General features: G+C 35.9%; 4 protein-coding genes across 5 annotated transcripts; 3 read left to right on the forward strand and 1 right to left on the reverse strand.

Annotated features, from left to right (window-relative positions):
* The first annotated feature begins 1,113 nt into the window (after positions 1 to 1,113).
* Positions 1,114 to 4,603, forward strand: LOC100265122 (NAC domain containing protein 50). 2 transcript variants are annotated; one of them, XM_002265514.5, is made up of 4 exons: positions 1,114 to 1,470; positions 1,770 to 2,041; positions 2,684 to 2,869; positions 3,603 to 4,603. In XM_002265514.5, the coding sequence occupies exons 1-4, from the start codon at positions 1,293 to 1,295 to the stop codon at positions 4,263 to 4,265; spliced, it is 1,299 nt and encodes a 432-aa protein (XP_002265550.1). In that variant the 5' UTR covers positions 1,114 to 1,292; the 3' UTR covers positions 4,266 to 4,603. The 2 variants fall into 2 exon arrangements, with proteins under 2 accessions (XP_002265550.1, XP_010658329.1); XM_010660027.3 differs by having other exon boundaries at positions 1,352 to 1,534.
* A 1,395-nt stretch (positions 4,604 to 5,998) lies between these two features.
* LOC100242836 (NAC domain-containing protein 53) lies at positions 5,999 to 12,121 on the forward strand. The gene is made up of 6 exons (XM_002265309.5): positions 5,999 to 6,358; positions 6,521 to 6,798; positions 6,914 to 7,108; positions 10,410 to 10,919; positions 11,009 to 11,126; positions 11,290 to 12,121. Exons 1-6 carry the CDS (start codon positions 6,193 to 6,195, stop codon positions 11,700 to 11,702), a joined length of 1,680 nt encoding a protein of 559 aa, XP_002265345.2. The 5' UTR covers positions 5,999 to 6,192; the 3' UTR covers positions 11,703 to 12,121.
* A 3,162-nt stretch (positions 12,122 to 15,283) lies between these two features.
* LOC100247974 (malate dehydrogenase [NADP], chloroplastic) lies at positions 15,284 to 21,075 on the reverse strand. The gene is made up of 14 exons (XM_002265044.5): positions 20,716 to 21,075; positions 20,540 to 20,627; positions 19,521 to 19,607; positions 18,564 to 18,648; positions 17,533 to 17,714; positions 17,354 to 17,424; positions 17,122 to 17,212; positions 16,943 to 17,017; positions 16,752 to 16,853; positions 16,515 to 16,637; positions 16,263 to 16,331; positions 16,114 to 16,182; positions 15,753 to 15,806; positions 15,284 to 15,661 (listed from the first exon to the last, which is right to left on the reverse strand). The coding sequence occupies exons 1-14, from the start codon at positions 20,877 to 20,879 to the stop codon at positions 15,608 to 15,610; spliced, it is 1,314 nt and encodes a 437-aa protein (XP_002265080.1). The 5' UTR covers positions 20,880 to 21,075; the 3' UTR covers positions 15,284 to 15,607.
* Positions 21,076 to 22,808: 1,733 nt separating this feature from the next.
* On the forward strand, positions 22,809 to 25,168 carry LOC100256391 (4-coumarate--CoA ligase-like 5). The gene is made up of 4 exons (XM_002271550.5): positions 22,809 to 24,640; positions 24,719 to 24,786; positions 24,869 to 24,971; positions 25,043 to 25,168. The coding sequence occupies exons 1-4, from the start codon at positions 23,228 to 23,230 to the stop codon at positions 25,166 to 25,168; spliced, it is 1,710 nt and encodes a 569-aa protein (XP_002271586.3). The 5' UTR covers positions 22,809 to 23,227.
* The last annotated feature ends 766 nt before the right edge of the window (positions 25,169 to 25,934 follow it).

A 25,934-nucleotide genomic window follows, 5' to 3' on the forward strand; every position in this document is an offset into this window, starting at 1 on the left:
TTTGTTATATCCTTATAGTTAATATATATTATAATAAAGACAAATATTAAGAAATGTAGTCTCAATAGGTTCGAATCCTATAATTAATGATACCCTAAATTTTATTGATGTTGGTTATTGGAGGATAATAATAATAATAATAATAATAATAATAATAATAAAAACCTTAATGATCACATTTAGGTGTCTAGTAAAACAAACTTTATTATCTAATTACAAAAAATATGCATAATATAACCTAAAAATTTAGCATAAATTCAATATAATTAGAGACCATATTTGAAATTAGATTTTATTATAAAAAAATTGTACCTATTTTAGCAAGATTTAAAATCTTTTAAGGTATATTTGGTTCTCATAAAACATTAAGAAAAGAATAAAAAAAAAGAAAAATAATTTTTTTATGTTTGATTGTCTTATAAAAAAACAAATAAAATCAAATATAATTAAAATTAATTAAAAACTTATATATTTTTAAATTATTTAATTTTTAAAACAATAAATTAAAATAAATAAAATATAATAAATAAAAATAATTTATCAACTTTAAATTTATTTTTACATTTTTTTATATTTTCATTCTCTTGGGTCATATTATTCACGGACCAAAATATTCTTAATAATTTTTTTTTTCTTTTCAATTTCTTTATTTTTTAATGAGTTGTACAATCTTGAGGTTGGAATAATTCTTCTCATTTGTACCCCTAGTCCTACATTGTGGATAAAGACAAACTAATCATACCAAGGAGACAAAAATTATTAAAACTCATCATTAAACTTTTGAAAAATTTTATAATAATATCTTATTTATTTATTCTGTGAAAATATATTTTCAATGTCATGCCACGTAATCTTCATCCTCTTTTTCACCCACTATCTGATAGGACTTTAATGCCATTCCTTAATTATTTTCATGTTTTTTTTTTCTTTTATCAATACTAAATAAAAATTAAATATATATCATTAATTAATTAATTACTTTCCATTTTTATTAATATTTTGTAAAACAATTTAATTATACTAATTAATTTCTCCTTTTTTAAATAAAAAAAAATCAAGAATAAAATAAAAAAAATTATTTATTTATTTATTTTAGTAGTTAAAGGGAGCTGAGTTACCAAAAGTACCAAAGCTAACAGCACAGCGCGACGATTCTTCAAAAAACTTCTAAGCAGTTTCTTGCAAGCGAAGAAAAGTGAGAAAAGTGATGATGTTTCAATCCTTCCATCAAAAGCAAACCCTAGCCTTTTCAATTGTCTGAAAACCCTAATCCCCGGATTCAGTCTTCCTTAATGGCTTCCGGATTGCCGGCGACGCCGCCGACGGCATTAGCTCCAGGGTTCCGATTCCACCCATCCGACGAAGAGCTGGTGCAGTACTACCTCAAGCGCAAGGTCTGCGGCAAGGCCATTGCCTTCGACGCCATTGCGGAAGTCGATATCTATAAGAAGGAGCCATGGAACCTCGGAGGTCGCATCCTCACTCCTCTCTCTCGAAAACTCTATCTGTTTCCGGTGAATTTGTTGAGAATGAGGTCTTTTCATCTCTCTAGGTTTAGGTTTCTGATAAATTGCTTCTTGTAAATTGTAATATTTCTTTAAATCTGTGAATTTGTTGATGCTTCTTTCTCTCTCCTAAACTCTCACCGAATGTATTGAGGTGAATTGCTTGAAATACACTCTTGGGTTTTCATTTGACCTCTTTTGGATCGATAAGTTTATCGATTTATCTTTCTCCCTATCAAGTTCTCTGGTGTTTCGGGGTTGCAGGTGAGTCGAAGTTGAAGAGCAGGGACATGGAGTGGTATTTCTTCAGTGCCCTAGATAGGAAGTACGGTAACGGGGGAAGGGTGAATAGAGCCACCAGCTACGGCTACTGGAAGGCGACTGGTAATGACCGCTCGGTGCTCCATGGCTCGAGAATTGTCGGGATGAAGAAGACCCTTGTATTTCACAGTGGCCGTGCTCCGGGTGGCCAGCGGACCAATTGGATAATGCATGAGTACAGGCTTGTGGATGATGAATTGGTGAAAGCCTTGCGGGTGAGACTCTAAATCAATGCCTGTATCTGTCGTATTTCTTCACGCTTTGCTTGGTTGTTGAGAAAATGCAAGAAAAGAAAAGGAACAAAAGTCATTTACGGACTTATTTGATAGTGAAAAATGAACTAATTTTTTCAAAAATGATCAGAAAATAACGAAACGGGACAGTTTCTGGATCTACTTAAAAAAAAAATTGTATCTTTCAAATCACGGAAAATAATATTTTAAATTTTTTGAAAATGAACTAGTCTTTGAAATGTGTTGCCAATTATGTTTTAGTTGTTATTTTATTTTTTTCCATCTTCAACATGAAGGAAACATTTTTATTTCCGTGGCCAAACAAGTTGAGAACTTTTTCAATCTTATACTTTCCATTGTTTGGTACTGATGGAAAAAAAAAAAAAAAGGATCTTTTTTCGGTTGGCAATTGTACCATCATTTAGTTTATTTGAGTTGATTCTTCCTTTTCTTTTTCCTTTTTTTTTTGTAACTACAAAAACGATTTAAACGTAAGATTCAAAATTTCTCTCTTTTGTTTTTTTCCATCAGTTTTCTTGGCAATCAAATTGAGGCAATTGTTTTCTTTGGGATTTATAAATCTCGTGTTAATCATTTGTAGCTTGTTCTTTTTTGGTGGGTAAGGATTCATACGTGGTGTGTAGAGTTTTTCTTAAGAGTGAAATAGGTCCTCCCCACAAAGACCGTTATGCCCCCTTTATTGAGGAGGAATGGGATGATGACAAGACAGGCTCGTCTCAGGGAGGAAAATCTGTAGATGAAGCTATAGTTGATAGCAAGGCATGTATTGAAGAGAGTGATCTTGAGCAGGTATGTGTCTATCCTCACATTTCAAACATTTTACCCCAATTGAACTTATATGATAATGGATAAATTCTTCTGAGCTGTACTGATGAGAAATCATTTTGCCAAGCTGTTATTAGCTGCAATTTTTTTCTCGGGGTGTTTTGAATGTTTCTCCAATTTTGAATCAACAAACTAGAGGATAAGAATTAAAGAAAACCCTTCTCTTTGAAAGTGAACATCAACCCTAGAATTTCTCCTTTATCTTGTGGCACTGATATGGTTCTTTGAAAATTTTTTGACCCTTTAAAGGATTTATTTTTCAGTGGCTTAAGCATCAATTGGAAACTCCACATTCTTTTTACTGTTCATGTTGAAGCTTTCTAGCCCCTTTTTAATGAACAAGATTCCTATATTTTTTATTCTTTCGGGAAAAAAAAGCACAAACTACCTGAATTCGAACTATTTCTCCCCCTTGTTTGCCATTTTGAATTTTTTTTGGTTGGTTGGGGGCCATAACTAAAGTCGCATTCATCACATGCGTCTGTTTGATTCATTGAAACCACGTAGATTACCCATTTAACCAGGAAATTGCCTTTATAATTGATTTGTTTATTGCACTACACTACTAAATGGTGATTGTGCTCTTTCAACATTGCTTATATCAGGTGTTACATTTACTCTATCTACTTTAACATATGGTTGAATTTTTGAACATGTATCCAAGAAATGCATCTTACTTTTTGGTTTATTGTTGCAGGATGCTCAATCCACTACACTTAGGCAAAGTGAGCATCTAAAAAACTCTGGAAGTGTTTTATCTCTTTCCCCGAGTGAGAGGTTGGAGGATTGCCCCTTGACATGTACTGTTAATAAAGAGTCGACGATTTTTCCTAATAAAAGATCAAGGCATGATGATCTGAATCCTCAACATTCAGATGCTTCAGAAAGCTCACTGATGACCATTCAAGAATGTACAATAACAAAAAAAAGTTCTCCACCTTCTATCTTTGGATTTCCCCTTGTGGAACTTAATGGGAAGAAAGAATGTCAAATTAAAAAGGAACTTCCTACAGCTCCGTCCGGTACATTTGTGGAACTTAATGGGAAGAAAGAGAGCCAAATCAAAAAGGAAATTTCTACAGCTCCTCACTCTGCTACAGTGGTGGAACTTAAGGGGATGAAAGAAAGTGAGATAAAAAACGAAGTTTCTAGAACTCCCCCAGCCACGTTTGATATCAGTGATGGTAATGCAACTTTGCCTCCCAGCTATTTGAAGTATATTACTTACTTGGAAGATAAGGTCCGTGAAATGTCTGCTGAGAGGGAAAGATTGAAAGCTGATATGATGCAGGCCGAGTCCATTGTTAATGCTTACAAATCTCGAATTGATATAACCCTAAACAACGGAAATGAGGACTGAGAACTGCCAGATGTGGGTAGCAATGGACGTGGCCAATGCTATACATAATTTTCCCTTATTTTCTGTCATTGGCTAATGGTAGGGCCCTGTCCATCAATTTAGTTGTGAATACAACTCAACCTTCCCCAAAATTACGAAATAGAACATTCTGTTGCTGCCCACTCTACTGTTGTTTTAGGAATGTGAAATAGTTTGGATTTCATTCCTCGGAAGCTTTAAATTAGAAATGGTCTTGTTGTAAGGTACGGACCTATAATGGAAATTTCATGGGAAAGGGTGGGGGATCAGCGTCATTCACACTAGAGGGCCACCCTTTTTTCTTTTTCTTTTCCTTTTCCTTTTCATTTTCATCAGATGTTGTTTTGCAGGTTGAATGAGTGAGTGGTTGGTTGGTTATAGATTAGGTGATTGATATTATTGCTAGTGCTTAAGAAGTAAGGTTTTACCTGGGAAAGCTTACTTTATAGTATTGGAGAAATGCGCCAGCAGCAAGTTGCTTTTGAGCCGTCCGCTCCAAGTTACTTGCTAGTTAAGGAACTTGATGGTGATGTGTTTATGCACGGGGGGACAAAGTTGGAATAAATAGCTGACAGGCAGGGGTGGAAGCTTTCGCAGTCTTTATCAATTTTTCCTTTTCTCCTTCTTTACCTTGCAACATAATCCGAAGCCTGGGAGGGAAGGTCACGAGAGTCCTGGTTTGTTTAGGGATTGGATCATGCCTACTCACATGGTAACTAATTTTGCGGTGCTCTTTAGGATCGTTTATATAGAATTGGGAAATCCTAGCTTGCCATTAGTTTATGAGCATGAAAGCAAAATTCCAGACTTAGGTTATAATGACGTATCAGATTGATATAAAATAGGGAAAAAATCTAATGAGATTGATATAAAATAGGGAAACGTGCTTGTTTGAGTACAAGATAAAAATAAATATTCATCAGTCCTATCATCAACTATGAATAGGAAAATCCGTCTTGTAGTCGAGTCTTTTTAGGTGATTATTCATAATTTTTTTATTCTTTTTTCACTGGTCACCTGAATTTTCCAATAATGATATATATAGATTTTAAATAAAATTATTTTAAATCATATGCTATTTTTATTTATAAAATTTGCTCGAAATTTTGGAAGATTTTAGATTATTATTATTTTTATTTATGGTATTAATTTCAATTTTTGGGTAAGAATTTCTAAAAAAGAATTGACTTAGAATTTGTTGGAAATATAAAAGAGCATTTTTGTTATTGGGCATTTGTTAATTTATAATAGTAAATTAATTTTTTTATTTAAATTAGAAGATTTGGATAAATCGATTTAATTGTCAAGCCTAGGGCTTGTGGAAATTTTCAATGATAAGTTTAGTTTTAGTTTTGATGAAAATTTGAATTTGAAAATCATAACCAATTAACAATCATTTAAAGATAATCTTAATTTAATAAATTTAAAAATATTAAAAAAAGGCAAAGATATTTCTAATTTTTAAAAAAATTAAAATTAATAGTGGAGGTGGTGTTGTATTAGAACTTGGAAGATTCCAGCCCATTTGATTTTTCCCGTGACGGACGCATATACGTCACCACACCGTAACGGTGTAACTCCAAAAGTCCAAACGTATACAAAAATCTGTAGCCGTTCATGTCCACAGTCAAGTGGACCCCACAGGACTCATCTTCCGCCACGTGACAGCGGGTGAAATTCACAAGTCACCGTTAGGCTCACAATAAATTTACTCCGCCCTTCTCACTTTCCCGGAAACATCTTAATATATTTGTCGTGCGCCTGAGCCAACGATACATTTCCCAGGAACGACTTGACCAAATGGCCTACCCAGTCCTTTTCTGCTTTCGATCAAAACCCTAACCCTAATTTTATTTATTACTCTATTCAAAATCCGTCTTTCAGTTCAATTCTTGAAGATCCGTCTGTTATGGGACGTGAATCAGCGGCATCCTTGGCTCCGGGTTTCCGATTTCACCCCACCGATGAGGAACTTGTGTGGTACTACCTCAAGCGCAAGGTCTGTGGCAAGCTCTTCCGATTCGACACAATCTCCGAAATCGACATCTACAAGTCCGAGCCTTGGGACCTCCCAGGTTTGTCTCTCTTATTCTGATGAATTTCTTGATATCACGTCTTTTCCCCTGTCTTTTATCTTTCTGAATCTTTAGCTTTTCTTCTAGGTCCGGCCGCCAGAGCTTTCTTCCTAAATTGATTTTGGTCTTTGAATTCTGGTATTTTTTTGGGTGGTGTTTTAGGTCAGTCCAAGCTGAAGAGTAGGGACCTGGAATGGTATTTCTTCAGTGTGCTGGACAAGAAGTATGGGAACGGGTCGAGGACGAATCGCGCCACGGACAGAGGGTACTGGAAGACCACGGGCAAGGACCGGGAGGTTCGTCACAGAGCCCGAACCGTTGGGATGAAGAAAACCCTTGTGTATCACAGTGGGCGAGCTCCTCGTGGGGAGCGGACTAATTGGGTGATGCATGAGTACAGGCTTATGGATGAAGAATTGAAGAAAACAGGCGTGGCGCAGGTGAGATCGTAGAGAAATTTAAACGACGTGATGGTTTTTTAGTTTGTCGCCATTGTTAATCGCTGTTTTATGAGAATTTTGGGCTTATTATTGTTTTGTTTGTTTGGTCGAGAAGGATGCATTTGTATTGTGTCGAATCTTTCAAAAGAGTGGCTCAGGTCCAAAGAATGGTGAGCAGTATGGGGCGCCGTTCGTTGAGGAGGAGTGGGATGAGGATGAGGATGTGGTGGTTTTTGTTCCAGGTGAGTTGGCTGCAGAAGAAGTTGTAGCTGGTCATGAACCCTCTGATGAAGCTGTTGATCTTGAGAAGGTTTGTGATTATAGTCTTTGTTTTTTCTGTATTCCTTTTGTGCCGTATAGTAATGAATTTAGTTACTCAATTGAAGTGAAAAGAAAAGGTGGCAAGAACAAATAGTTATAACAGAATCCTAAATATAGTAATCAAACTAGTAAAGCTCAGACCAAATTTCTTCATGTAATACTCTTGACTGTGAAAGGATATGTCTCTATTTGAACTTTTGATAATCCCTCTCCTTAAGAAGTGTTTAAAAGTGATGGGAAACTCTGCGTGCATAGTCTAGTAGAACTGTTGAAATGGAATGGTGTATTGGCTGTTGGTGCCTAGCCAAAGTGCTTACAGATTTGGTTAGGCTCTTCATGACTATACATGCAATTATTTTGTACTATTTAAACTTTAAAATAATGGGAATGCTAATTTTCTTGGAAGAATAGGAGGCCTTGAAAGGTTTTTGGTGTATTTTATTGAAGCAAAACTGAAGACTAATTTATGTATATATCAATGTCAATATTGGCTAAATTATGCCTAGAAGGAGACAAGATTTGCATCTACTCCCTGCCAAAATTTGTGACTAATGGCAAAAAACGCCTTGATTTTTTGGTGTAATTCAAATGAAAAGATTGTTCTAGCGGCTAAAAGACTGATTATGTTTTAGGGGATACTCTTTTTTTTTGATAAGCAAATGATATATAAGAGCGGCCAATAGCCTCAAGGCATACAGGAAGTGTACAAAGCTACCAACCCTCAAAACGTTTTAGGGGATACTCTTTTTGCATTGATGTTGGGTTTTTAGACTTTTGAACCAAGATAAAATGATGATGTTCTTATCAAAAGAATAAGTGCAAAATGATTGCATTCAGTATCTAGCCTTTGAGTCAGATCATCGAGGATTTCCATATAGAAGTTGTGAATTTTGTGAAAAAGTGTTATATATATGTGTGTGTGTGTGTATGTGTGTGTGTTTATATAGCGGGTTCCCTGGTATATGATTTAACTCTCAAGTATCAATTCCTGTATGAGGAGTGACCTCTAGCCCTTGTACTTCAGATATCGTATGTTGAAAGCCTTTTAGACTCTGGTGTGATTATTGGTGTAGAGTTATCTAGTTGTTGAACTAGCCTTATACCTAACTCTTAGGACAACTAACAAATTGAAGAATCCAATTTTTGTTCTTTTATATCCAAGGGGAGAAAAATAAAGTTCATAAATAAAATCCCACATAAGACATGGATGCTTAATTGGATACATCACTCAAGGATGCATGGATAGTTTTATAGTGGGCCAAAAATGTTTCTATATCTTTTATAAAACTTGTGTTTATCTTTCTTTTTTGGATATCTATCGTGCATATCAAATAGTATGCATGGCAAAACACATCCCAAACAAATACCCTGATTGTGCCCATAACTATGTCTACTTATGACCACAACTTTGATCAGGTTCCAGGTTCTCTCTCTCTCTCTCTCTCTCTCTCTCTCTTTGGTTTGGATATGCTTAATTTGCACCCAAAAGTAACTAAATTGTATTTCAATTAATCAAATGTACTTAAAAGATGGGGTTTACGAAATAATTCACGTACAAGTTCAGTAGGGTCATGAGGATCCTTGCTTTGATTATCAAATGGTGAGTAGTTCCTGGTGGACACCCATTCCATGCCTTTGCAGGGGAGGGGGGAGGATATGTTGGTTTAGAGGGGAGTGAAGGGTGGAAGGCTATCAATCAGATCATTCTATGATTCATTGTCATCGGGGAGTCTTTTTCAGTTTCTTGCTAAGGAGGTTTGGGCTTGAGAACTCCATTGAGGTTTTGATTTGCTTTTCTTTCTTTCTTATTTTTTAAAACTATTTGGAAGATCATACTTATCGTCCAACTCATATGGTTGGGTTGACATTTGGTAAGTAGGCATAGTTTATACTAGGTAAGCAGGAGTCTACAAACCATATCCTGATTTTAACGAAAGAAACAGATAGACAAGAGTCACAGGAAAAACTGAAGGAGAGGTATGACTAGAGCAATCAGCAATGTTGGTAAGAGGATCAGGGCTTCTGAAAAAGTTACAAAATTAAACAATGAGATAAGGACTGTTGGAGAGGGAGTAATTAGTAGAGTATTTTTGGTAACTTCCCACAAAAGTCCAAATTATTAGTGCCATCAAGATGGTTCTTATTCTTACAATTCTGATGAAGAGTTCTGCACATCTTCCTTGTCTTCTCTATTCTGTTTGAGAATGTTTAGCAAAACAAACACATAATTTATACATTAATGATTATACATACGTATGCAAACACATGCATACATGTATAGGCATGCATGTACAGACAGAAATATATAATTTGAATCTCAAAACTTGGATATTTTTTTTCTGTTTATATAACTAATAACAGTAAAGTCAATTCCATGCGCGTATATGCATACATTAAAACTTACAACTAAATTACTTTCTGTTTTATATAACTAATAAGATTAAATTATAGTTTTAGTTAAAAAATATTTTAAATAAAAGATTATGGACTTCTGCTGAATTGACGTTATGTAGATAATCTACATAGATGAAAAAGAATCAAACATTGAGAAATAAATAGGAAAAAAACTCAGATGACTGCAAAGCAAATCAAGAACAATATTTAATTGTTTGCATATTGAGGCAATTTATCTTGTTATTCTTTTGTCCTACAAATTTTCTGTAGATATCAGCTAGTTAGTTTAGGTTTACTTTGTAAAATTTTCTTCTCATTCTTCACAATTTTTAATTTTGTGTTTTTACAATTTTAATTTACAAACATCAGTTTCTTCATTTCAGATGTGTCAACAGAAAAAAAAGATGGGTTTGTATTTTCTATCAAAAAAGTGGAGATTGTACATTTTCTTGAAGGAGTTCCCAAGTAATTGTTCTACCTCTTTGAGCATGCTTGGAGCCTTGGAACTTTTTTATTATATTTGGTTTTGTTATGACACTCTATGCTATGGAGGATCACTCATTCTTGATCATGATATGAATTGTCTGTTTCTAGTCAGCAAAATCATGTTTCCAGCTAATGATTTTTTCATAGGCAACGATAGAATATATTAAAAGCGCCTAACAGAAGGGCATGTATAGGTATACATCGTTCTATACAAAGGCACGAAAAGGCCAAATGATGCTAAGGGAAAACACAAAAAAACAACTCCCTTGCCTCACTTAGAGCTAAGTCAATCAATGAAGTCCAACATGGACAAAGAACTATCTCCTAATGTTATCTAAATGTTTGTTTTCATTGATTGGTTAATTCTAGGTTCCCCCCCTCAATGCTAAAGATTGTTTTTCTTTTTCCAGTGTCTTGACATAGGTCTTCCTCCTGAAAATGATCCTCTTCCATTGAATTTCTATTATGGAGATTGCAGCAAGTATGCTGAGGATTCCAGGGTATTTAATGAAAATGAACAAAAGCCCTTCATAGGTATGGAGGAAAATCATTGTGGTTCGGAGCTGCCTAATGACCAGAAGATTTTTGATCTATCAGAGCAGTATGAGGTGGATGCAAAATCAGTCAAAGATGAATATTATGTTGAACAAAGCAATGATGTGAATTCCGTGGAAGTTGATTACTTACTTGATGAACCGTACCTGGATGCTTCTGAAAACCTTGCATTTGAGGATGGATTTTTCCTGGAAACTGATGATCTCTCAAACCCTGTTGAGACAGATCCTTCAGGTTTTGACATTGATGAGTACCTTGCATTCCTTGATGCCGATGGTGATAACTTACAGCAAATGGCTTTTGGTTCTTTTGAAATGATGGGAAGTGAAAACCCTCTGTCTGACCTTGCACCACTTGATCAAGAGGTAATACTAAACTGTTGAGCTTCACTGCATGGCACCTATTATCAGGTGAAAACGTTTTAACTTTTGATTGACCTATTCCCATACAACAGCCTGTGAATGGAGGAGCTGAGAAACTGCCTATTGGGAGTCAGCAGCTCTCAGAAGCATATGGTGACAGTGGTGCATCCTCTTCAAAGAAAAATCCCGAGGCTACAGAATTTGAATCCGGTAAGTATAAAAACTGTATTTTAGTTCAATCTAGCATCACTAGATAGAATTTTAAAGTTGATATGTAATCTTACTTCAAATCCTTGTTTATTTGCAAGCTAATCCTTTTCTTTCACTTGTATTGACCTGAGCATTATCTTTATGCACTGTATTTGTGGTGCAGATATCCCATATCCATTCATCAAACAGGCAAGCTATCAGTTGTTGGGTGGTATCCCTGCTCCTTTTGCATCTGCTTCGGATGCCCCTACAAAAGATGTAGCTCTTCGGTTGAACTCAGCCATGCAATCTTCTAGTTCAGTTCATCTCACTGCTGGAATGATCCAAATAAGAGACACGACTTTGAGTGGCAATGGGGTAGACTGGTCATATGGTAAATCGGGGAATATAAATTTCATGCTTTCTTTTGGCTTGCCACAGGGTGAGACGAATTCTGCAAGTTTGGAACCAATAGCTAGCTTGATGTCAGGCAAGGCAGGACCAGTAATATCCCGGGCTGGGTTCTACCTTATATTCATTTGGGTGCTGATCCTTTCAGTGAGTTATAAAATTGGGACATGCATTTGTAGCAGGTAAGACCCTTGATCCATAGGATGGTTGGTTGCCCATAACATACCCACAAACAGTATTCTGGGTTAAAAAGAAATACAGGCAGGTAGTTGAGGGATAATAACCTTTTATGGTCCCTTCTACATAACAGCACGCTGCTGTGGCACTGTTATTAGTTTATTTTTTATATATGTTACCTACCAAACTGATACTTTGGTGTTCTCTCGACTCTTTGGTTTTGTTGGACTTGTAATCGCAGCCTAACTTCTTACATTCTATATGGTCACCTTTTTATTGAAACATAGCAAACACACTCACAGTCCCTCTACTTTCATCGGAGTTTGAGATCCCTACATCCTGTGGAAAATTAGAAAGGAATGTAAAGCTCAAACATTCCTGTAACCTGTCATGATGTAATGTCATTTTTTTCTTTCTTTATTTGGGAATTTTAGAGGGCATTGTTAAGGTTGTTTCTGTGCTCGGTCACAATACCTGTCATATATGACGGGTGTTTAGATTTTACTTCTGCTTACGAATGCATGGGTTAAAACCATGTTCATTTAGGCTAGTGAATGGTATTGGAATCTGGATTTTTTTTTTCTCATTTAAGAAATGGGGTTACTCTTTTGTGTTTTTCTCTTTAATATTTAGCTTTCATGTCCTTTTTAAGTGAGTTTTAAAAAAATTTGTAACTTGGTCTCATGGAGACTTGGTTTAATAATCTCATTTTTTTTTTTTTTTTTAAACTTGCCTTGGGATTTTATTTATCTTTTTACCCTTTTAAGATTATTGCAAATATCTCTCAGATACCTCAATAAAATAATTTTGAATAAATGAAATCAATACAAATCTAGGAACTTTAATTTGTTTAAAATTCAATGTTTACTAATAAAATTGATATTATCTTAGCAAGCTAAAATTCAATATTTACAAATAAAATGAAAATCCACTATGACTCTTATATCCAAAGAATAAAATTTAGTTCCTAGGAGAATAAAATTCTTAATAAGTTTTTCATTTAGAGGATGGTAAATCAATTTAATATGATTTATAGGTGTAACATGCTTTAATACATACGAACAACATGCATAAATATGGGTGGCTGTTACATAATGATCCGTGTGGAGATGATGACAATGGGGGATTATAGGATGTTCTAGAACAAGTGGTGGTTGCATTGTGACCTGTGGATATGATAGCAATGGAGATCATGTTTATTTATTAGCAAGATTTTAATTAGCAAATATCTTGGTATAATTAAGATTTTTATTAATACTTTTTAAATGATTCATTAAGTTAATGAATTAATGATGTGGAAGGATGTAAAATTATTTTTGTAATAATAATTTGAAAAGTTAAATGAAATAAAAGAAAATGAAAGAATACCTTTTTTTTTTTTTCTAATTATGGACAATAATATTTTAAAATATAAAAAGAAAAAGATAATTATATTAGTCTATATACTACATTTGGTCATAGATAAATGTTATTTGGTAATAGATTAGTTTATAAGATATTTTTGTTTTATGTCATGCCTAAGTAACTAATGATATTAAAAATTGAAAATAAATAAAAGAGTAGAGAAAGAAAGAGACAATTGGCATTGGATTATTACGTGGAAAACCTCTGAAGAGATAAAAAACTACAGGCCTATAATTGATTAAAACCATCCACTATGAAGAATAAAAATTGAATACAAAGTCTTACCTAACTTAATTTAACCAATCATTCTCAAACCACTTGACTAGTACATTTCACTTTCAACTTCTCACCTTCTTTCGGAGCATATTTGAAGTCCACATTAAGCTTTATCTCGACCACTTCTTGAATCTACATAAAAAGAAAATGAGTTTTTACACAAACCCAAAAGAATGATAGATGAATGTTTAAGGAATCAACCCTTTTTTTTTTTTTTTAAAAAAAAAAATCCATTTAAAAATTTTCTTGGAAAACTTGGATGGGATTTTCTTAGCATGCAAACAACATCAAAATGGTAAGGAATGAGGAGCTCTCTCTCATGGCTATTGCAATCTCTCCTAACCAAAAATGGGGAAAGTTTGTATTTAAAAAACAAAACAAACCCTTAATCTTATGACTGAAATTTGATTTTAAAAATAGGTTAGTTAGATTGATCTGACCCTGCACCTGGCTCAATCGAGAAATAGGAGAACTTACTACTTTTACCAAAAATGATTTCTTTCACCTTCCCTAACACTTTTTAAAATAATTCAAGGTAATCAACATGTTGAAAAATATGGTTTGATTCAAATTCATTCAACACACACTCGACTTTATATATCGGCCTCTTAGTAAAATTTTAATCTTTAAACATCAAGTAATCCAACGAGGAATTGGAAAACTGAGTTAGGGGACACTTAGAAATTTTGTCCGAATTTGCCAACCTAACTAAACGCTCACACTTATTCTTTAATGACTTAAATTTACTTAAGTTAAATTGTTCTTACGTTGTCAACTTAAAACTTAAAACTTGTTTCTTATTTTTTACTTTAAGTATTAAGATTGTTTGATAAAGTTAATTTAAAATTTATTTTAAATCATCAAATTAATATATTTTATTAAACATGCTTAATCGATTTAATGACATAAATTAAATCATTATCTCATATTAAGTCATTAAATTGTTAACGTCAACCCTAGCATGTAGAAAATCAATCTAAATCACAAACAATTAAACTAATATAATCCACATAACTTTGGTGCAATAAGTTTAAATTTTTGGGCTTAGTTGATAAATAAAACCAGGTTTATATTTTATCTTAAGATTTCAAAAAAGAAAAAAAGAACAAAAAAAACACACAAACATTAAAAAATTTAAAATTTAGTATGAAATGAAAGATTGTCGAGGGTTCCAACGCACGAGCTATTAAGTTGTCAGGTGAAGTTGAGAGATGTTTGGTTGTTGAAAGGGAAATAACATAGTGGAAGACCGAGAAGTTTAATTGCGAAATGCATCTGCAACCAAGTTAAATGAGATCAAACCACTAGAAAATGCAACCCACCAAGAAATGGAGAAGAAGATACCACACACTTTCGCAACAATGTGAGAGATGATTCATTGAAGCTTGTACTCCGTTTAGGTGGGTGAAAGAAAAAACCTTAGAATAAATAAGGAAAGGAAACAAACAAAGAGAAAAGGGGAAAGTGGGTTGGAAAATGACCAGGACCATATTCATATAAAGCCTCTCTAAAGGTGGAGCTCGTTTCTTCAAGACACAAGATCCATGCAAGTTTGGGTTGGTTGGCTCAAACTTGAAAGCATGAATTCAATGAAAGACCACCTTTGTTATTTTTATCAGGAATGGTTGGTTGAAAAGATGGATTCGACTAGGACTTGATGGTTGATAAATAAGCTCATGCAACCTCTATGATTCCATGTTAGTACAAAGTAGCTTGATATTCCAAACAATTTTGAACTTTATATCATTAAAATTATATCAGTTAGGTGAGGAAAAAAGCCTTCTGAGAAATGGGTGGAGGCATGGAATCAAAATCAGCAAACTTAGATGGAAGGGAACAAAGAGCTAGAAGGAAATTACAGGTACATGTGAACTTTGTCGACATAAGAATTATAAGACAGGAATTTGAGGTTACCAGTCACTGAAAGTTGAGTATTTTTCATACTTGAAGAAGTAGAATACCATCCAAAATGATCTGACAAAGTACCTGCTTGGGCAGGCCAAAGAATAGGCATGATGATCCATCCTCCCAAATATATATTTGGAGACTTATATTTCCATTATTTTCATTGACCCGACGGAAAATTGCCACATTTCTTACTAGTTACTACTAAATCATTTGCACACTTATTGTGCATAATTTTATAGTGTAAAGAAGCATACTTCTGATTACATCCTGCTTTCTCACCAGGCATTGGTTTAGGGTATCTGTGAGATGTATCTGTTGAGCCCGACCTACATTTCTCCAGGAAGCATTGTGTCCTCAGGTAGATCACAGAAAGCAATACCCTGAAAGACAACAACATGGTCAAATAAGAGGGCAATATGAACTATGAATGAACAGGGTAAAGTCAGTAAGTCATGGTTTAATCAAATTTACCTCCCCTGTAAGATGGGCCACACATCTCTTTTCAGCAAGCAACTCAGCTTCTGTCTGCAAAATTAGAACATTTGGACATTGGAACTAACTGAAAAAAAAAATAAAAAATTCTTCTTTCTTTTTTCTTTTACCCTTGAATTGTATTTGAGGATGAGCCTACTTAATTTCTGCAGCACTTGGATAGGAAGGTCTATTTTGTTTAAGATATCAAGAACTAGTATCTCTTTCATTTTTGGGTGCTTTTGTACAGTAAGATCAAGTTGTCAACCATATTTGTCCCTTCAAGTGCCAAAAGAATGAAGCGTTCCTTTTTCCATTTCCATGTGGTCTTCGAGTACACCCTTAATAAAAGGAAGCATACCTTGGTTATTCGCTTGAGGAGGTATTCATCAAATATTACATCCTTGACAAGTTCATAGTCACCATCTCCCTGAAGAACAGTATTTATGTTTTAGAGATGATTTCAAATGAATTTGAGCAGAACATGAAAATCTCTGACCATAGACTTACTTTTGATCGGCATGGCATGCTGAAAACAATACCCTCTGCTACACCATAAGGATTTCCGGTGGTATAAACCTATATTTGAGGTTTGAAATGGTGAGACTGGAGACTAACAACTAATCATAAACAAAAATGCAACTGCAGCAACCTACTATTATATATGATCTTAAACAATACGTTTGTGGAAAGATCTAGTTCATTTCTTACATAAGACTAACCAAATAGAACAGCAACCATATACGGCAGATGAAAACTTACTCCAGAAGAAAACCAATCACCCTCAGGGGTGGGAGTTACTAGAGACTTCATGGCATCAACGATCGACACAGCAGTTGATGCAGCAGAAGATCTCCCCCATTTCTGAATCAACACACCACCTCTCTGAAACATTGATTTTTCATGTTTAGTGACCAAGTTAAGACCCAATAGGTTTGATTACAATCACAGACTATGTCAAATTATTAGATTTATTAATCATGAGTCTGAAAATATTGCCTTCTGGACTTTTTCAGTGAACTCCTCCTCCAACCATTTGATGTCCTTGATGACCTCTTTGACGGGTAAGCCATTAATTCTAGCATTTAGAAAGTCTGGGACCTGATGAAAATTATACTGAGTATTCCTTTACAAGAAAATAGAAAGAATATTATCTATTCATGTTCTTAAGACAGAATCTATTCGATCACCTGAGTGGTCGAGTGATTCCCCCAAATGGTTACATTTGACACTTTATCATAGAAGACACCTGCTTTGAGAGCCAGCTGCACAAATCACATCGAATTCATACAACAATTATTGATTTCCTTTTGTTCATAATAAACATGACTGTATCATGGACTGAGGTAATGGTCACAAGCTACTTAACCTGACATTTTGCTCTATTCTCATCTAACCTAGTCAAAGCATGAAAGTTCTTTGCAGGTATGTTTGGAGCATTTTTCATACATATCAATGCACTGCATAGGAAAGGAAACACAATCATAAATGACAGGGAGGACAAAGGACTGCACACCAAGAACATCAATAAAAAAAACACACACACACACACATGCTCACACAAAAGAAGAATGAACGAAAGAAAAATCAATGCTTCTTACTTGGTGTTGCAGGGGTTGCCCACTACCATCACTTTGACATTACGGGATGCCACAGCATTGAGAGCTTTTCCCTGTAATATTTAAACCACAGTTTATTTAGAGGAAGGCACCAATTAGCAGTTTCTTTTTTTACAGTGGTTGTAACTTGTGTGATAAAAAAATCTAAATACTAATAGTACCTGTTCAGCAAAAATCTGCCCATTTATATCTAATAAGTCTGCTCGTTCCATCCCAGGCCCTCGAGGCTTAGCTCCAATCAGAAGGGCCCATTCTACATCTTGGAACACTTCATAAGGATCAATGCCAATACTCACCTCCCTCAACAAAGGAAATAAGGAATCTTCCAGTTCCATAGCAACTCCTGCATGATATCGTTTTGAGGAGCAAAGCAATATTTCAGCCATTATTTTGGAGAATTACAAGGTCACTCTTGATGGAATGCTTAATAGAAGACAAATGGAAGGATATTAGAATCCTAGCATAGATCGGCAATTTGGAGAGGCTATTTTTATCCTAGATTTATTGTTTTTCCTTTCATTTAATGAACATTGGAAAATATTTGCAATCCCATCTAGCATATAGTAGAACTTGAGCAAAAGATTCGAACGTAAATTATAGGAAGATTCAACTCTAAATATAGAACTTTCAAAGCAAATTTCTTCATCCAATCCAGCTGTTATTGAGTTTGATGTTGCAACAAACATCAGGCTTAGATAGTGAAAATGTCACTGATGTCCACAAGGATACATCAATATAGTATTGGTGCATGTGTAATATTTTAATTTCACTGATGTCCACAAGGATACATCAATATAGTATCGGTGCATGTGTAATATATTAAAAATTTATGTAAATTGAACCGAAGTATTCATCAACCCAGCTCTTCGTTTACATAGGATGGAAACAGAAGATTGAAAGCAGAGAGGATGATGATGAAAGTGCCTCAATTGCTATTGCAGATTTGTTTTGGTTCTTTGTCATTTTGCTCAGAATAAATCAGGTGCAGTCTTATTTTATTTCAGTATATGTTGGTATAATTGCATGAACAGATGTTTTCCATTTTTTCCACACTGCCACAGGTTTGGAAATGTTTCTCTAAATCGAAAAAAGAAATAAATAAAAGAAAAAAAAATCCTTTTTGCTGATATGAATCATTTCGTGCTCAAGAATCCATGTTTTAAATTTTTAGTATTGTGCTCAAGAATCATACCTTCAAGGGCTTGAAAGGACCGTTCTGATCCCAATAGCTTAAATGCTATAGGTTGATCTGGCCCAAACACCTCACCAGCTGCAAGCTGCCATAAAAAAACATGTTAGCTTCTTGCTCTGAGGAGCCTTAAGCATAGTTGATTCCTGGATATAAGATGGGAAACTGCCTACCATGGGGGATGTGCTAAACATATGAATCAAATATTGTTGCTTTGCCATTTATAGAAAACAAAAAGTATATGCTAAGACATCAGAGAATGAATCTGCCTACGACCAACACATTAACCAACCCCATTTCACATTGCCATGGCATGTTAGGAAATCCTTTGTAATGATAGTAACTCAGCTTCATTTCCATCTAGTACTCCAATGGAATACTGCAGAAACAGAGCCATAAGCACAACTAGAAGCCATATATCGAACAGCAGTTTCTCTTTAAATTCTGAAATGATGCCACAATGCCATTAGTATTTTGTAATTCAGATTCCATTCTCCACAACGACTTATTTCTAGAGGATGGAATCGTAACTTCATTCCTTCATCAGTGTACATCTCATAACAGCACACATAGGTGAATGTCATATTCTTTCTTATAATATCATTTCCTGCAATGTAAGGTTACTAGAATCTGATGAATAAACAGTCTGCCCCGAAGCATAATCACTTTGAACATGTTTGACTGACATATAGGAAGAGACTGAAAAGCATTAAGGAATGTGGCCCTTCCACTCCTACCAATAATATAATTCCCCTATTTCAAACTCATGTGAAGTGAAATCTTTGATAGAATTAATAGGGTATGAGAAGTGTTCTGTGAACCAGTCGCATATTCTAGTCTGCCATGGTAAACTACCAGCAAGAATCCAGAGAAGAGAAAACTCAATCAGATCTCAGAGAAAGAAGAAACAAAAATATAAATAACAGAAGATTCTGAGCCTTGGATTCGAGATTTCCTTACTTTGAAAAGCAGGTGATTAGATATCATCCCAGCAGCACCCGAGACTGCAATGTTAATTAATTTCTTCCAGGATTTTGTTTCCTCTTCCTGTGAACACATTGATATAAACTTCCTTAGATGTAAAAGACACGTATTAGATAAACCAATGAATCAAAACAAAATTCTTTGATGTGCTCTGAACCGTGGCAAAACAGACACCTGATGTCAAAGAACATTCTTCCTTTTTTTTTTTTTGTTTGTTTTATTTTTTACTGTTTTTGCAATGACTTGATATTATGATGGCCTTCAATTGACAGCTGAATTGAAATTCTTTTTCTTGAATCTCAATACCCAAGAGTCCAAATCTCGGTCACCTAAAGAAGTCATATAATATTCAGCTAGAAATCCATAAGGTAGTGTAATACTATGGTTGTTTTCTGATCATACGATGCCAAAATAAATAAATAACTCATCTAGGAGTAATATATACTGAACCAGAAAAAAAAAATGAAAAAAAAAAGGCTGCCATGGAATTGGCTTGGTTTCGTGAGCATAAGTTTAAACATGCCACAAAGTGAACCGAGAGATTCTGATCTGATTTGAGTTAACAATCTAAAGTTTCACTAACTATTCCCCAAAATTCTATCAACTTCAGTGACATAATGTTAGTGAAGGACCAGTATGAAAAAAAGAAAGATAAAATTCAAGCTAAACCAACTCAAAACTTAAGGATTACGATCTAGTGAATACCAATCACTTGACCATCTAGGATAAGCAAGAACAGAGTACTGAACAACTCAGCCTGGATCATGAGGATGGCATACATGGGCAGCCCACAATGGAAGTGTCACCACACACCTCCAACGCTTTAGACCCACTTTCCAACCCTATGTCTGAGTTCACATCACACCAATTGAAAGCCCTTACCCATTTATATCAAAGCAAACACTCACAGTGTGACTCCATTTCTTTTCTGTTTCCCAATTAAGGCATACAGTAGCAGAGTCCAATAAGAGCAAAACTGGAAAAATCAAACTTACCGCCTTGAGATCATATGTGGTGCAGAAGACCCCAAAGCACTCGGGCTTGATCTTTTGATCTTGAGCCTGCACAGCCACCGGAGCTTCACTGTGAAATCAACACACACAAAACCATCAACATAAGGGGGAAAAAAAGCAGGTAAAAGACATGAAAAGAAGAATGAAGGAAAGCTCACTTGGAGGCGACGGAACAAGAGATTCTGGCATTCCGGGTTCGAGGCAGCGGGCGAAGAGAGTGGCGACGGTGGAAAGAGAGATGGGTTGATAGGAATGAGAGCTGAGAGGAGTGTAAGTGGAGTTGGGTGTTGGCGTATGAAGGTGATAGGTATGCTAGAGCCATGGCAGCAACAGAAAAAGAGCTTGAGAGAGAAAATACAAAAAGATAAAGATGGAGAAGATAAATATATATCTATATAAGAAGGGAGATGATCGAGTCGAGCTAGATGAGAAAGAGAGCAGAGGGTAGAAGAGAGGAGGTGGGAGCCTGGGAGGTGGATTACGGATTTGAAATACAGGTAAATTATAAGGCCATCCAAATGACACATGTCATCACAGCTGCGATTCTACATATTTGCAATTTGCACCCACTTACTCTTTATAATTATATTTATATACATGCTTTAAAGGAAGCATATAAGATATAGAAGGATAATCTTATCCAAAAAAAATCATATTCCATTATATTTGGTTCGAAAAGTGTTAAGAAAAAAAAATAGTAAAAAAATTAATTTTTTATATTTTTTATATTTAATTTCACCATAAAATATGAAAAAAATCAATTATAATTAAAATTAGTTAGAAATTTATTCATTTTAAATTTATTTTATTTTTATATAATGACTACAAATAAATGAAAATAATTTAAAAATATATATATAAAAATAATTTATTAACTTTAAATTTATTTTTTATTTTTATATTTTATTTTTATATTTTTATATTTTCTCTCAAATTTTTCTAGAACCAAACATAACTTAAAGAATAAAAATATTCCCTTTAATTTAAAATCAGTCACATGCTTGTTTTTCTGGTTTTCTTTATCAAAGTTTGATAAATAATAAAGTCTCCCACTATACATCCAATTCAACTAAAGTTCTATAAATTGTCCAAATGACTTGGGTTTCAACCAATGTCTATATATATATAGCCTTTGAAAGAGGGGTGGTCTGTTCCTCAACTGTCTTTCAAATGCTGGGATGTCTGTCTCCCGGAAGAAAACAAACCCAAAAAAGAGACCATCATACTTATTATAATATCAAAGCAACTTAGAGAAGAATTATAAATATCAAATATGAACAAGAAATGGTGGATGGCTATAAAAAATAGAACCATTTGGGGCTTTAGAAGGGTGGCATCCAATTCAAAGCATGGTTTGGCAAATTCACCTTCCGTTCACAATTAATTTTAATTGGTTGGCGGAGCAGGACAGTTAGTTGAAGAAATTGGAATACGCTACACCCCACTTAGAAGTTGAGGGTATCAAATATGGTATACTGGTATGTGGGATTGCAGACCTTCCATTCAAAGCCAGTAATGAGATGACTCATTCATTTTCCAGTACTCATATATACAGCAGCTGCCAAGCCAGGGAAATCCTCCAATTATCATTACTTTTATATAGGGATGGTAAAGTTTGACTCGATACGTCACGTGTCAACCTGATATAAATCTAACACACTTTTCGTAGGTTTAAGTTGAATAAAAATGAATTTAGATCAAATTCGTGCTCACCTGCATAACTCATTTAGTGAATAAGTAATTTTTGTATCAATCTGCATAACATGGATTTGACCACCCAAATTGACCAATTTAATGATTCCACTATTACCTTAATTATATTTTTAAACCATTTAATCTATATCTAACTCATTTTATATTTATTTTTTTAATAAATAGATCAATTGAGTTATAAACATGTTTTGTTAAGATATTAATTATATAGATATATATATATAAGATCTAACTCAACCTGATTATTAAATAAGATGACTTGATTATTAGATGAGTTAAATGAGTTACACGATGTGTTGTTTGTTTAATAATTAGGTAGTATTTGAGTTTATGTTTTTCATATGAATATTATTTGTTTCGAGTTTGGATTGAGTTATATGGTAGAATACCTAAACTTTGATACGACACGAATGTGATTCACTAACACGAAATGTCACCCCTACTTTTATGACAAAAATGAAGAATCCAACACCGACCCAATTCCAACTTGGCCTTGAAGTTGACAAAATACGGCCTGATCCCAAACCCTCCGCCCCAAAATAGATGGGCTTGGGCATAGCCCATTTATTTCAGACCTTGATGGGAGTGGCTTTCAGGCAAGCCCAACATGACTTTCCCTTGTCTTCATATACCTGCCTACTTTATACTTGTTAATCCATTGATGACCATTTTTATTTGTCTACACATTGATATCAGGGCGGCAATGCATATGACCCCTGATAGAGAATGTTTCTATGACTTAAAAACACAGCAGAAAGCGATTTCCATGGCCTGTTATAGCCGAAGGCATCAAACAATAACATACGTTGCACTAGCCATATTCCTAGCAGACGGATTTAACGATGTCCATCCTCCAGCTTTGGCTTACTTTAAATTTGATTCCATTGCATTTGTCCCAAATTGCACTATTCTAGTCTGGGCCAAGGAGATTGCTGAGCCTCTGCACTTTCTTCTGATATGTCAGCCGAGGAAGAGATGGATGCAGCTGCTGAGCAACGGCTCGGAGGTTCTCCACCGGATTTTGATGGGAGGAGTGGCTTTGACTCCCGTACCGGTGTCTACAGTTCACTCATAAAACTTGGGGGCCAGCACCGGGTCCCAACTAGGCCTGACCTTGACACTGCAACCTTCGTGCTGTCACAGTTTCCAGCCCCGGACTGTGCTGAGTCTCGTGTTGCGCTTATAGACTCTGCCACTGGTCGTCGAGTCACGTATGCGGAGCTCCGGCGATCGATCAGGATGCTTGCAACAGGGTTGTATCATGGACTTGGGATTAGAAAGGGTGATGTTGTGTTCCTCTTGGCCCCAAACTCGCTCCTGTATCCAACAATCTGCCTTGCTGTGCTCTCCATTGGCGCGGTGCTGACTACCGCTAACCCACTCAACACTCAGTCAGAAATTTCCAAGCAAGTTGATGACTCAGGTGCCAAAGTTGCTATTTCAGCACCAGAAGAGCTGCACAAGTTGCTCCAAACTGGAGTGCCCACACTCCTCACGCACAGGACTTGTGATGAGAACTCACTTTCCATTGAAGAGTTGATTGACTGCAGCGATCCCGCGCTGGACTTGCCACCAGCCCAGATGAGTCAGTCGGACACCGCAGCCATACTATACTCTTCAGGCACAACTGGGACTAGCAAGGGTGTGATATTAACCCATGCAAAATTCATAGCCATGATGACACTCCTCAAGTGGTCAGTGGATATAACATCATCCAACAATGATGTTTTCTTGTGCTTCATCCCCATGTTCCACATCTACGGGCTTGCATTCTTTGCCCTTGGACTACTCCGTTCAGGAACTACCACTGTCGTGATGCCAAGGTTTGATTCCAAGGCCATGCTTGATGCAATTCAGGCTTACCAAGTGAGCAACATCCCAGCAGTTCCTCCAGTGATTCTTGGACTAGTGAAGAATAGCAGCAGCTGTGACCTATCATCACTAAGAAGGGTGGGTTCAGGGGCTGCACCATTGAGCAAAGAAGTAGCTGAAGGGTTCAGGGAGAAGTTTCCTTGGGTGGAGCTCAGGACAGGCTATGGGTTGACAGAGAGCTGTGGAGCAGCCACTTACTTTGTAACTGATGAGCAAGCCAAGGCCCGTGCAGGCTCAAGCGGAAGATTGCTTCCTAGATTTTGTGCCAAGGTGGTGGATACTGAAACAGGGCTGGCTCTACCACCTAATAGGGAGGGAGAGCTGTGGCTGAAGAGTCCTACTGTGATGAAAGGGTACCTGGGGAATGCAGAAGCAACAGCTGCAACCATCACTTCAGATGGATGGCTGCGAACAGGAGACCTTTGTTATTTTGATGAAGATGGATTCCTTTACATTGTTGATCGGATAAAGGAGCTCATCAAGCACAATGGATATCAGGTACCTCAGCAACTTTCCTCCATTACAGTTGATTTAGTTGAATCTTCTTTATGTAAACACCTTTGAATGCAAATGCAGGTGGCTCCAGCAGAATTAGAAGCAATACTTCTGAGTCATCCCAGTGTTCTCGATGCAGCAGTCATACCGTGCGCTATCTCTCTCTGAACCCCATGTTTTGATTCACTCATTTGATTATCTTTATCTTCTAACAGAGTAGAACGTTTCCAGGGTTGAAGATGAAGCAGCAGGGCAGATACCAATGGCATATGTAGTGAGAGCAGGTGGATCTGAACTCACCCAACAAGAAGTCATTCAATTTGTAGCTGGCCAGGTTTGTTTTAGCTCCTTCCCTCACCCTTTCCCATAAGAAAACTTCTTTCAAATTTTAATGTCCGTTTTCAGGTGGCACCATATAAGAAAGTTAGAAAAGTGGGTTTCATCAATGCCATCCCAAGGTCCACAGCTGGCAAAATCTTGCGGAAGCAGCTCGTCCTTCTAAGCCAACAAGAAGTTATCTCCAAGTTGTAAAATATTTTCCTTCTCATTTTCTTGGAGGATCAGGGAAAGAAAATCTTCCACAACATCCGCACAATGATCTGTTTTAATGGTAAGTCGACAAGTATTTGTGCCAGAGTCTTCCCCCTACACTATCATTGCATCCTGCAGGCTTCAGATCGAACACTGTCAATCCAAAACTGTTGGAATCATGCCATAAACTGTTTTCTTTCAATTTGTATGACTTCTAATCGATCAAAGCCACTTAGCAAAGGCCCATGAAGTTGGCATAGTGTAGTACCCTTTTACCCACAAGGCTGCTGTCATCTGTAGTGCTTAGCATTTTAGGACCTGCCATGATGTAATAGTCTGCTTCCTTGTGATCGGCAGTGACAAGGACCGAGAGGACTGCCCAACATGGACATCAAAGGAATCCAATGTAATCTGCTAGGTGTAAGACCCTTCTGTTTCAACCAAAACCTTTTGATGGTTCTAAATCTTGAAATTGAAACTCATCACATTCCCTATATTTGATATCCTGAATCGGCACATCTTCCCTGCATAAAATACAATCAGAGGATATGGTTATTTAACATGAACCGTAGTCCCAATTGCTCTATTTCAAGAATCTGAAAGATGATTATATTTAGGGTCTCATGCTCTTACCTTGTGACACAGTAAAAGACACAAAGTCCATTATCCCCAGGTGCCCGTAAAGGCCTTTTCCATTCATTAGGATAAAATTAGGGACATTAAGGTATGCTGGTGGGTGTTGTTGGACTGTATGAGTGACCTAGCA

The sequence above is a fragment of the Vitis vinifera genome, chromosome 13 (genome assembly GCF_030704535.1).
Source record: "Vitis vinifera cultivar Pinot Noir 40024 chromosome 13, ASM3070453v1".
Classification (NCBI taxonomy): Eukaryota; Viridiplantae; Streptophyta; class Magnoliopsida; order Vitales; family Vitaceae; genus Vitis; species Vitis vinifera.

Excerpts from the sequence above, each read along its gene's own strand:
- LOC100265122 (XM_002265514.5), top strand. The coding sequence starts at position 1,293 with ATGGCTTCCGGATTGCCGGCGACGCCGCCGACGGCATTAGCTCCAGGG. Across the intron at positions 1,471-1,769 it reads GGAGCCATGGAACCTCGGAG|GTGAGTCGAAGTTGAAGAGC; the intron begins GTCGCATCCTCA and ends TCGGGGTTGCAG. Across the intron at positions 2,870-3,602 it reads AAGAGAGTGATCTTGAGCAG|GATGCTCAATCCACTACACT; the intron begins GTATGTGTCTAT and ends TTATTGTTGCAG.
- LOC100242836 (XM_002265309.5), top strand. The coding sequence starts at position 6,193 with ATGGGACGTGAATCAGCGGCATCCTTGGCTCCGGGTTTCCGATTTCAC. Across the intron at positions 6,359-6,520 it reads CGAGCCTTGGGACCTCCCAG|GTCAGTCCAAGCTGAAGAGT; the intron begins GTTTGTCTCTCT and ends GTGGTGTTTTAG. Across the intron at positions 10,920-11,008 it reads TTGCACCACTTGATCAAGAG|CCTGTGAATGGAGGAGCTGA; the intron begins GTAATACTAAAC and ends CCCATACAACAG.
- LOC100247974 (XM_002265044.5), bottom strand. The coding sequence starts at position 20,879 with ATGGCTCTAGCATACCTATCACCTTCATACGCCAACACCCAACTCCAC. Across the intron at positions 16,854-16,942 it reads GGAATCACTCGACCACTCAG|GTCCCAGACTTTCTAAATGC; the intron begins GTGATCGAATAG and ends AATTTTCATCAG. Across the intron at positions 15,662-15,752 it reads TGGCCCATCTTACAGGGGAG|GGTATTGCTTTCTGTGATCT; the intron begins GTAAATTTGATT and ends GTTGTCTTTCAG.
- LOC100256391 (XM_002271550.5), top strand. The coding sequence starts at position 23,228 with ATGTCAGCCGAGGAAGAGATGGATGCAGCTGCTGAGCAACGGCTCGGA. Across the intron at positions 24,641-24,718 it reads TCAAGCACAATGGATATCAG|GTGGCTCCAGCAGAATTAGA; the intron begins GTACCTCAGCAA and ends ATGCAAATGCAG. Across the intron at positions 24,972-25,042 it reads TTCAATTTGTAGCTGGCCAG|GTGGCACCATATAAGAAAGT; the intron begins GTTTGTTTTAGC and ends GTCCGTTTTCAG.